This window comes from Lynx canadensis, chromosome C2, assembly GCF_007474595.2.
Source record: "Lynx canadensis isolate LIC74 chromosome C2, mLynCan4.pri.v2, whole genome shotgun sequence".
Taxonomy (NCBI): domain Eukaryota; kingdom Metazoa; phylum Chordata; class Mammalia; order Carnivora; family Felidae; genus Lynx; species Lynx canadensis.
The window spans coordinates 97,066,233-97,078,817 of NC_044311.2; the positions used below are offsets into that span (position 1 = coordinate 97,066,233).

Consider the following 12,585-nt stretch of genomic DNA (forward strand, 5'->3'; position numbering starts at 1 on the left):
AGTTTCAATTACCTTTCAATGTACATTTTAAACTCAGACTAATTGAGACATTTTTCAGTTGGAATTTGTAAAATTGAGGTTTTTGTTTGCTTACAAAAACCTAACACATTTTTAATCAAATTAAGTGAATAGAGTAAGCCAGTTGCAGGAGGAATAAGAGTGAGTGAACAAATTATTATCTACAAATTAAATCTAGTCAATTTCATTCATTCATCCATCCATCACTAGACATTTACTGAGCACGTACTAGATAAAATATTAATTCATTTGGAATCACCATAATGTGCAAAATAATGAAACCAAATTTCCTTAAAATTTTTAGACTTCTCATTGATTCAAGCAGTCCCTCTTTCTATTGATCCAAATCATGAGCACAAACCTAAATCACATCACATCTTTGTTTATTCTCATAACGTTAGAAATTGCAACTTAAAAAATATGACTTTGGCAACATCAAATATTTTGTTTTTAAAATCATGATTAATTTTTAAATTTACGAAAATAGCATAATAGGTAGTGCGTCATACATAAAGTGATTTCCAGCCATCATATCTGAGACTATAACCTTAAACCTAAAGAAAAACAGTTAATTCTCTTAATTATAAGAAACAAACTGATGGTTATCAGAGGGGAGGTGAGTGGGGGGATGGGTGTAATAGGTGATGGGGATTAAGAAAATACCATAGTCCAGGTGGCTTATAAACATCAGGCATTTATTATTATCATGATGAGCACCAGGTGACGTATGGAATTGTTGAATCACTATATTGTACACCTGAAACTAATATAACACTATATGTTAACTGACTGCAATTACAGTAAAAAACAAAACAAAACAAAACAAAACAAAAAAAACAAACAAAAAAGTAGTTAACGAGGTTTGTTCTGCTGAGTAAATTAAAATCAACACACCATTCTTCATCATGTGCCTTACCTTTTCTAGGGAAATAACCCCATCTTCTTAACCACAAGGTCTGACCCCTGGGGCAGGTATGTGGTTAGAATAAAGATTTAAAATGAGTCACTGGTAAAAAGAGTTGTGTGATCTGTCTGGGGCTAGGGAATGCTAATAACAATAATAATTAATATAGTCTGGCTTCTTACAGAATTTAGGGGTTAAGGTGAAAGAAGTTGACTTGAAAATATCTAAAATAGACATCTGCCATATTGTAGTATCTAATTTTGTATCTAAAATGAATATCAAGGCAAATGTCCAATGATTACTTTCTCAATCTAATGGTCAGATGCCAAAATATTTCCTTTGGAGGAGGTCCTTTCTCAAGGGCACAATGTGGTCCGGTCCAAATGTGGGTCCTTGGACACATCATGGGTTAAGTTCACAAAATCTGAAAGAAGTAAACCCAAACTTTTAAACTGGCACAGAAGCAACTTTATCTTTAAAGTCTTTGAGGCTGAAAGGTATTCATGGGTCATATTAGGCTAGAGAAAAATCTTGGAGACTGTTGACCTCCTTCACCACTACAGATGGTTAGAGTGAGAGATGGGTCTAGTCTCCAGAGGTGAAGTTCTGTTAAATCGATCTTGCTCTGAGAATGCTCTACTCCAATTCTGCACAGGCTTTTTGGGCCATAATAGTGAAAACACTCCAGCTTTCAAGAAAGAGCTCCAAACCAAAGAGAATCCAGTTCCTTTTTATAATCATAGTCAATCCTCAATTATTTATGCATATGGTAGAAAGTCGCATCTTCAATAATAAAATGATAATTTATGTTTGACTTCACAGCATGTTCTATATTTGGGGTTTTTCTTTTGTTTTTGGCAACGTCAACAGACTTATTTTCCTAATTAGTTTGACCCTGATTCAATGTTACAATTAACATTCTCTGAGCGTACACACACATACTCACACTACTCACCAATTGATGGTGGGGAGAATGCCCAGAAACATACTGTGGGATAGGCAAAGGTGGTCTGAGATTATGTTTTTGCTGCCAGCAATTCACAAACTAGATCATCTGGATCAATAGGGAGTTGGCTGTACTTATAACCAGGCACTTCCTAGAGCCAAATAATCACATTAGCTAATTCCCATCTATAAAATATATGTAGCCTCAGTAATTACTTACTAAACTAAGTGTATCCAGCACACAGAATCTTTTTTTTTTTAAACCAGGATTACCTAGTTTTACTATTTATGTCAATTCAGTTAACAAGATAATTGCCACATCTCGCTAGTACCAGCAGCTACACAGACCTGCCAGCGTTCTCTCGCAGGCTTGGAGATACTTGGGAATGTAAGTGGCCAGACTTAGCTCGTAGTCCTGCCACTTTGGGGAATTAAGCACAGCTTCCCTTCATTTCTTGAAAACCCTTCTAGACTTTTCCCCTCTCCCTCAATGACCCTGGTGGCCTGGTCTTTCCAATAGGCCCCCTCTGGCCCACCCACCCATGGCGTGGGACCCTCGCGGTTGCTCACCTATCTTCTCCTCGGCTTGGCTGCTCTCCACAGCATCCGTTGGAGGCTGGGCTGTTGCCTTGGCAGCAGCATCCTCTGCAGCAGGGGTGGTGGCGGCAGCAGCAGCAGTGACAGCAGCAGGCACGTCGGCTTGTTTAGGCTCCTCCTTGGCTGGGGCGTCTTCGGCCTTGGAGGACGGCGAGTTGTCAGTGGAAGCTTTAGTGGCACTTTCTGTCTCAGCAGAGCCGGCCTTCTCCTCTGAGGGGACAGGAGCCTGGGGGGCTGCCTGCTCTGTGGCAGCATCAGGGGTGCCCTCCCCCTTCTTCTCCTCGGAAGGAGTTTCGCCTGCCTTGCCGGTTTCCTCAGGCTTGGGGCCAGAGGCAGGGGCCCCGTCAGTGGGAGTGGGACCTTCTCCCTCCTTCTTCTCCACACCGTCAGCAACAGGGGCTTCATCCTTCTCATTCCCTTCAGCCTCAGCAGCTTGGGCATCACCCTTCTTCTCTCCTTTGAGCTTTTTCCTTGTTATGTGTCCACGGAAGCTAGCCTGAATTTTGGTCGCGGCCTTATGAGCTTTATCTTCTGGTTTGATGCCATCTTGTTCGATCTTTTGGTCCTCATCATTTTTTTCAACCTTTGTGGAGAAAAGGGGGGTTTAAAAAAAAAACAAACAGAAGAGATGGAGTGATATTTTTTTCCTTCAAATCACAGCATTCAACAAATATTCATCAAATGATTTAGTTTCACTCAGGCTCCATAGTTGAAGTGAAGAGGTCAACAATACCCTGGAAATTCAAATCAAGCCTTTTTTCTCTCCATGATGGAGAATTAAGTAGAGAACACATTATCTGATGGGAAAACCAATGTCCTTTTGACCTTCCAGAATCACTGGCATTATTTTATATGTATTTCTTTCCCCAGATCAATGTCTCTTCATTACCAAACTTAAACCAGCCTTTTTAAAGATGTCCCTTGATAATTCAAATTATATTCATCCTAGGTTTTCATCAAAGAGCTATGAAAGATACTGGTTTTTCAGAGTTCCGGAAAGGGGACTCTGTGAAAAACGTGATGGCTTAAAAAAATATCATGGATGAGCACTGGGTGTTGTATGGAAACCAATTTGACAATAAATTTCATTATATATATATATATATATATATATATATATATAATGAAATTTATATATATATACACATATCATGGAAAAGTCTATTTGTTTCCCCAAGATTTCAAGTCTGGTCAGGAAACCAGTAGGACTGAGGCACAGAGTATCAGGTTTAGACAACAAATTCATCAGAGTTTAGTGCAAAATGCACATGAGTTTCAGGGCTTTGAGGGATTTGTTCGGAATGTCACAACTCAGAATGCTGGTCACAAAATGATGTCTACTTTGACCTGTATGTGGTCTAATATCAATAGTCAACACAGAGACCTTCAATATTTGAATACAGAAAATGGCCTTTTTTTTTTTTTTTTTAGTGAAAAACAAAAAAAGAATGGAAAACACTGTTTCCACTTTTGAAAGAGTAGCATATATTCACTAAATCACAATTTCTTATTCCCAAAGCAATTTAAAACTAAAATTAGTTTGATATTATCATTAATAGAGTCATCCTGGTACTGAAGGCAAGAGACTAGAACACAAAATTTTTTTTTTTTACCATTTGGTTGTAACATTTATAGAATAAAATATGCTGCAAATAACTTTTTATCCATAAGGAAATTAAATCATAAGATAGGCAAAAAAGGTATAGTCATGAAAAGAAATGTATAAGCAAGTACACAAAATTCTACATAGCTCCATTGCTCGCCATGGTGCCCTCATATGGTTAGATATAGTCTCCATTCATTTCTTCCTTTAACTTTTGAACATTTAACTTTTGTCCACTTTTGTGAACACTGTTGTAGGCAATGGGGAAATACAACAGTGAACAATGCAGCCAATGTCCTTCAAAAGACTACTAATAGAAGAGTGCTTATCATATACTACATCCTGTGTTTGGCCCCAATCTTGACTTTGGCCTGATCTTGGCCTCTACTCCAGTTTAGGAGGTAAGCCACAGCAGACCAACACAGAAGTATATTTTCTATCTGTCATACCAGCTCTGTCCCAGTGACCCAGATCTTGCTAATCATAATGTAGGTCTATTTGACATTCTTTGGACAGGCATATGGGCCTGTTGCTATGTAGGTTCATCAACATGCTAGTGGATGGTAGTTTTGAAAATTAACTACATGTGAGAGTAAAAGCAGGGTTAACAATTTTCCATTAAAATTTTTAAGACAAGTTCTTCTTCTTCCTCAGTTAACTGTGCATGTATCCACACAAAGAACAAAAGAGTGGATGAAAAGCACTTTGGAGAGCCCATTGGGCTCCCTCCCCCCAATGCCATGCTGCGACACTGTTCAGTTCTCTAAGGCACTACCACCTTCCCTCCATCCTGCTGCCCTTGATAACTCCTACTGGGATGCACACAGCACAATCTGGGGCACGGGAGCAGCTGTCCCTGCCAGGAACTCTCTGCTCAGAGATGGAAGCATAACCCTGTTAAATTAACAGTTGTGAATGGAGCACAGAGCCAAGATGTTGTTAATTTATTTTACTCTATCTTGAGTTTTCTGAATGAGGCACAGTCTTATATGATAGGACATCTGTACTTGGGCATTGATGCCAAGTGATCCTTTAATACAAATACTGCTTCTTGTGAAAGTAGACAAACCAATTATTTCAGAGTGGGCAGGTGTGCAGAAAAGACCCTCTGATGATTCAAAAAAGCTACAATTTTACAGCCTCCCTTTTCTCTTTAAGAACACAAAGCAAAGGGGATGAAACTTCTTTTAAAAATCTGGAAAACATAAAAAGAAGAAAGCTGAGACTCTGCATGCTATAAAGAAAGAAACTTTACATGGATAAATCAAGGCTCCTCTGTACTCTCCCCCCCACCCCACCCATCTCGCTTTCTCTTTCTCCCCCTTTCTCTCTCTCTCTTCCAATTTTTCAGATTATCTGCCACTTTAACTTTCCAAATGATCAGGACTTAAGTTTCTATACATAGCATCTATGTTACAATATCTATTTAGAGGGCTCAGACTGGGCTTGAGTGCCAAGATTGTGGGACCAGCCTCAACTGAACAATCCAAGAGTATAAGGCACACAAGAGAAGAAGGGGTACTAGGAAGGGAGAGAATCATGTAAGACCAAAGTTAGGAGAGAGAGATGAAGGCAATCTTGTAAGAGCTAGGCAAACAAATAGGCAGGTGTACCTAAAGAGATAATCAAAGTGTTCCATGGGCATGCAGCACATTCTGGAGAAACTGCTGGACCACTTAACATCATTAGAAATTTAGGGAAACTGGATTTTAGAGATTGGTTGAAAAAAGACAACTAATATATGTTTCAGATAGAGGGAAAGAGACAGATTGAGATGAAAGGAGAGGGGAATAAGGGAAGGGGAGGAAGGAAGGGAGGCAAGGGAAAAAAACGAGCCTAACATAAGGTCAGACTTAAATGACTGAATAGAAACATCCAAAGACAAAAATATTTTAAGTAAAAACTGGGTCTTATGCTAGACAGTGTTGGATTGTAAGTGTGCATATCCTTTTTTTTTTTTTTGTACCTTTAATTGATTCTATTAATATGGCTTAAACTACAGGTTATTTTCTGGTAAAATTCCTTTCACAGTACTAGAGGTAATTGGACTAGGAGTACATTTTGGTGAGAGAGAAAACAAGAAGAGGACGTTTCCCAAGACTGGCTACTGGGTAACCTAATGTGTCAAGCCACATAGACCTTTTCCTAATTGGAAATATAATAACTTACCTAAGACAAAGGCTATTTGAGCCCAGAGAAACCAGAGATCACTCAGTAAAAGCAGCACGGCTCCTTCAGTTTCTAAAAATGGCCCTGAGAAGTTAAGTGACTTGCCTAAATTTATAGGGTGATTAAGTCAGTGGCCCAGGTTATACTTGACTCAGGTCCTCTTTCCTCCCACCCAACCCCAAGTCCAATTTTATTGCATTAGTGACTTGCAATATCTTATCCTTTCTTCTGGCAGATAATCCATAAAGCATCACGTCAACATTCTCATTCATTTATTCATTTAACAATACAGAGTGCCTATGCTAGGTACTATGTACACACTACTGAACAGATGGTACTGTATCTACCCACATAAGATTCTTTTTTTTTAAAATTTTTTTTACACTTATTTATTTTTAAGAGAGAGAGAGAGAGCACAAGTGGGGTAGGGTCAGAGAGAGAAGGAGACACAGAATCCGAGGCAGGTTCCAGGCTCCGAGCTGTCAGCACAGAGCCCAACGCGGGGCTCGAACTCACAAACCGTGAGATCATGACCTGAGCCAAGGTCGAACACTTAACCGACTGAGCCACCCAGGTGCCCCCATAAAATTCTTTTGTAAGTATGCTTTTGGGAGAGAAATAACCTCATGGTGCTTTAACAATCATTAATTTCCCAGGAATTCACAGTAGATGCCTGATCTTATACCCATTTTGTAAAGAAGTTAGGCCAACAATCTATGTAGTGAGTTACAGGTGCAGAAGGTCTGGAAAAAGGGGATCTTGGTATTTAATAGCTAAAGAGTCAGTTCATAAGTCTCATCAAGATAGATTTACTTTTAGGGTGCCTGGGTGGCTCAGTCAGTTAAGCGTCTGACTTCAGCTCAGGTCATGATCTCGTGGTTCATGAGTTTGAGCCCTGCATCCAGCTCTGCATTGCCAGCTCAGAGCCTGGAGCCTGCTTCGCATTCTGTGTCTCCCTCTCTCTCTCTTTGCCCCCTCCCTGCTTGTGCTCTCTCTCAAAAATAAACATTAAAATTTTTTTTCTAATTAAAATTCTTAAAAAAAAAAAAATTTACTTTTGGGATACCTGGCTGGCTTAGTTGGAAGAGCATGTGACTCTTGATCTCAGAGTCTTGAGTTCAAGCCCCACATTGGGTGTGGAGATTACTTAAATGTTTTTTTTAATTAAAAAAAAAAATTACTTTTTCAGCTCAGTCCTATAACAAATAAGCTTTGGGCTGACCTCTGATGTTTTCTGAGATCATTTCAAAACTCTTTAATTTTTACATGGGATTGTTGCTATCTGTGAATTAACTGAGGAGGACATTCCAATGCAGTGCCTTACATGTAGGAAGAATCTCATTATAAGTTACAATCACTTTTTCAGGAATCTTCACTTCTATAGCTTATTGTCTTTATTGACAAATTTGTTCGGGAGCTCTAAAGTCTTAAAGGAATCCAAAGTATGTGAAATCTTTACTTTTCAACCAGTGCTAAAACCTTGGATGAATACTGGTCTGAAAAAGATGGATACCACTTTGCTAACTTGTTAGAAACTAGTCAAATTTCTAAATGGATTAGATGAAAGGGGAATAATTTTCAACAGTATTTAAAAATCACAAGTAAGAAAGCCAAATATAAGATGTAGCTATTTAATATCCAACATTGTTGCTCTGGTTAATATTTCCCTTTCCTTCTGGGGAAGGGGGAGCGCATAACTTAGGAGCCATTCTAAGATGTCCAAACATTTGCATTAATTATGTTACAAAAAAAACTTTAGGCAAAACTCTATGAATGCCTGACTTCCAGAACTAAAATAACATCATCTGTTCAACTGGGACACCACAATTCATTCAATGTTTTCCAATTATCATAGGACTGCCTCAACCTTCCAAACACAGAAAAACTTGGCCCTATATCTACTTCTGCCAGCCATAAATACTACTATTATAATATTTCAAATTTTCTCTTAAACAAGATTGAACTATAAATGCTTTTAAAAATTCATTGGTGTAACCAATTCTTCTAAGAACATCTTTAGTTAATCAAAATATTTTCTCATTGAGCAAAAGATATTTCTGAGAAGCAAAATTGAAGGACCAGAAATATCTTAAGCCACCCTTTCTTTTTCATACTATAGTTTTCATGCCTATCAGGATCTTATGCAATCCATAAAGGAACCAAAATAAAGTAGTGATGATATATATAAAATTTGGCAGACATCTACTTATGGCTCACTCTAGTTTTATTAATAATTTATTGAGGTAAAATTCACATAGAAAATTTCACTCTATTTTTAAGCATAGTTTATTTTAAATATATTGATAGCATATACTTTAGAAAAAATGTCCAAGCATTAAAGGATGTCATACTGAAGCTTCTGTATTTCTTTAAACCCAGTCAAAGATCAGAAATTCAGGGATGCCTGGGTGGCTCAGTCAGTTAAGTGTCCAACTTTGGCTCAGGTCATGATCTCGTGGTTCATGAGTTCGAGCCCCGCGACAAGCTCTGTGCTGACAGCTCGAAGACTGGAGCCTGCTTCCGATTCTGTGTCTCCCTCTCTCTCTGACCCTCCCCCCATTCATGCTCTGTCTCTATCTCAAAAATAAATAAACGTTAAAAAAAATTAAAAAAAAAAAGATCAGAAATTCAGTGAAATGCCCCTTATGGAGGAAAAAAAGGAGGATGCACCAACCTCCTCCAGTTCTGAAGATAAAATGTCTTCGGGTTTCTTTCTGGGCAGTTATAAGGAAGAAAGTGTCGTTTTTAAAAGATGAATGGCGTGCCTGGGTGGCTCAGTCCATCAAGCTTCTGCTTCTTGATCTTGGCTCGGGTCATGGTCTCGAGGTTCATGATATCAAGCGCGGTATGGGGTTCGACATGTGGAGACTGCTTGGGACTCTTTCTGTCCCTCTCTCTTTGCCCCTCCCCTGATCTCTCTCTCTCTCTCTCCCTCAAAATAAATAAATGCAAAAATTAATAAAGGAAGAGGCGCCTGGGTGGCTCAGTCAGTTAGGCATCGGACTTCGGCTCAGGTCATGATCTCACAGCTCATCAGTTGGAGCCCTGGGTTGGGCCCTGTGCCGATAGCTCAGAGCCTAGAGCCTGCTTCTCATTCTGTGTCTCCCTTTCTCTCTGCCCCTCCCCCGCTTGTGCTCTGTCTCTCAAAAATGAATAAATGTAAAAAAATAATAATAATAAAGGATGAATTGACACAGCTATGCTACACATGGTTCCCTCAACACTCAATCTGGTTTGAAGATCTAACTAAGGGTGTGGGTGGGGTGGAGCAAGATGGAGGTTGAAAGCAGTGAAACTGTGCTTTTGCCAACAAGTGTCATCACATTTTAATTTCTTTTAACTTAAAAATTTTTATTTTTTTGAGAGACAGAGCACATGCACGAACAGGGAGGGGCAGAGAGAGGAAGAGAGAAAAAGTCTTGAACAAGCTCCATGCCCTGCATGGAGCCAGAGGCAGGGCTCAATCTCAGGACCCTGAGATGATGACTGGAGCCAAAATCAAGAGTCGAATGATTAAATGACTGAACCACCCAGGTGCCCCTGATATCACACTTTTAAACTCTGATTTTCAGTCCAGTACAAAATCCTTTTTTAGTTCCTGGTCAGGTGGGAGCACAGCAAATATATAATGACCAAGATCATCTCCAGGGGAATGTGGGACATTGAGTGATTTTGCAAAGCCTGGAAGAGTGGTAGTGAGGCAACTCTCTTTCTCCCTTCAAGTAAACGATGCAGCATATTGCTGCAACTTCAGAGTTATACTAAATGAATAAGCGATGAACCATGGGAATCTACCCCCAAAACCAAGAGCACACGGTACACACTGTACGTTAGCCAACTTGACAACAAATTATATTAGAAGAAGAAGAAGAAGAAGAAGAAGAAGAAGAAGAAGAAGAAGAAGAAGAAGAAGAAGAAGGGGAAGGAGAAAGACATGTCCATTGGTTGACAGACTACATAAGAAAACCAAATATCCCATTTTGGAAACTGGAATAGTAATGTTAAGTTTTTTTGTTTTCTTTTTTTTAATTTTTTTTTCAACGTTTATTTATTTTTGGGACAGAGAGAGACAGAGCATGAACGGGGGAGGGGCAGAGAGAGAGGGAGACACAGAATCGGAAACAGGCTCCAGGCTCCGAGCCATCAGCCCAGAGCCCGACGCGGGGCTCGAACTCACGGACCGCGAGATCGTGACCTGGCTGAAGTCGGACGCTTAACCGACTGCGCCACCCAGGCGCCCCAGTAATGTTAAGTTTTCAGATAAGAGCTGGTTATCAAAATATGGGTCATGGGGCGCCTGGGTGGCGCAGTCGGTTAAGCGTCCGACTTCAGCCAGGTCACGATCTCGCGGTCCGTGAGTTCGAGCCCCGCGTCGGGCTCTGGGCTGATGGCTCGGAGCCTGGAGCCTGTTTCCGATTCTGTGTCTCCCTCTCTCTCTGCCCCTCCCCCGTTCATGCTCTGTCTCTCTCTGTCCCAAAAATAAATAAACGTTGAAAAAAAAATTTAAAAAAAAATATGGGTCTTTAGCCCACTGTCATATACTATTTATTTAACATGTACAGCCCACCTGCTTCCAAAAGAATACAAGGTGGCATATGTATCCTAGTGGAAGAGGACACAGTTTCCTTTCAAAAGAGTTATCTTCCATTTTGTATTATATATTTGTAACTATTTTTGTCCCACAAAGACACAGAGAAGAGGTAAAGGGCATATGGTACTTGGTGGCTTCTAACAGACCTAAATCGGCATATGAAAGACTTTGTCCATTTTGCTTACAGCTGAATTTCCAGTTTCTAGAATGGTGTCTGGCACATGATAGATGTTTGATTAATGCTTATTGAAAAAATCTAAACTTTGAACATATCTATTAGTGTCATTTCAGAAAGATGATGACAGACAAGGAAGTCCAGCATTCCATTTTATCAACTTTCATTAAAATCTTTCCTTTCCCAGGGTGCCTGGGTGGCTCAGTTGGTTGAGGGTCTGACTTTTTGCTCAAGTTATGATCTCATGGTTCATGAGTTCAATCCCCACTTTGGGCTCTGTGCTGACAGCTCAGAGCCTGGAGCCTGCTTCGGATTCTGTGTCTCCCTCTCTCTGCCCCTCCCCTGCTGATGCTCTGTTTCTCTCAAAAATAAACATTAAAAATTTTTTTTTTTAAATCTTTCCTTTCCCAGAGATGGAATTCAATAGTTTCTGACTAAAACTGCTATATATTCCCCAATACCTAAGTGACTGACCTCATATGGTGAGGTTGAACACAAAAACCAATCAGAAATGAACGAGGAGAAATCAGACAAGAGAAGTCACAAACCTATAGAATGGCATTGATAATTTCAAAAGGCACTTGAAATTGGAAATAAATCTAAGATAGACAACTGACTTATATTTATCTTATCTATGAATTTGCTGAAGTCATATCAATCAAATTATTTTTCAAATACAAATCTCTGCTTCTCCATTTGTAAAACAGGTGAAAATATTCATTGAGGATTGTTGGAGACCCCTCCCACATCCCTCCATTTATACTTAATCTGTATACTGAGCCCTAGGGCCTGTGATTGTGAGCTGGGGATAACTAGTCCTTTAGTTACTCAAAGAAGAAAGTTCTGCCTCCACACAGTGGAGCTGGGGAGAGCCTAAAGTTGAGATGAAGCACATACTTATGCTGGTCCATCTATCAGCGCACGTGCTGGCCAGAATTTGACAAAACTCTTTTAGAAAACCTTTGAGTGTAAGTCGCCCGACTGAATCAAGGGTTGAAGTCATTGATGCCCAAGCAAGTACTTACTAAGAGTCAGGTCTGGGGAAAAGGGGTGCCATTCTTGAGCAGCGGGACCAGCCCCTCTGATAAGTGTTGTCCAATGCAGTTCACTGTCTCTACAAGTGCTCACTGCCTCTACAAGTGGCACACACTGAATGGAGGAAAGGTGAGGGAGACACTATATTCTGATCTTGGAGAGTTCCCAATGCCTATAGAGGCCACTGAGCAGGAAACAAAAGGGAGGGACTCCCCATCAAGTGATGAAAAGGCTGGAATCACACAGGAGACTGTGAGAGGGACTGTGAGGCTTCTGCTAACAACTGGACAAAGAAGGAGAACAGCACGCAGCCGATCCATCTGGGGAAAGATAGAAAAGCAGTCTCCCAGCAGACAGTCCCTTGTACCGCCATCACAGGTGAATTCCTCCCAGGTGTGATTTCCCAAGAGCAAATCATAGCCCAAGCTGCTGAAGAAGATACTACAAAATGTCTCTTGTTGGACACTCAGGAGCACAAGACACAATAAGTATTTAAATAAATATTCTTCCTATTATACTGAATAGCGATTATTGATTTATTTCTTGAT

At 40.0% G+C, this 12,585-nt stretch overlaps 1 protein-coding gene across 1 annotated transcript in view; it reads right to left on the reverse strand.

Annotated features, from left to right (window-relative positions):
- The window catches only part of GAP43 (growth associated protein 43), a 102,140-nt gene that overhangs the window by 42,435 nt on the left and 47,120 nt on the right, over positions 1-12,585 (reverse strand). Inside the window, exon 2 of the mRNA XM_030330546.1 lies at positions 2,438-3,047. Coding sequence (XP_030186406.1) covers positions 2,438-3,047 — 610 coding nt within the window. The remainder of the gene's footprint in view (positions 1-2,437; positions 3,048-12,585) is intronic.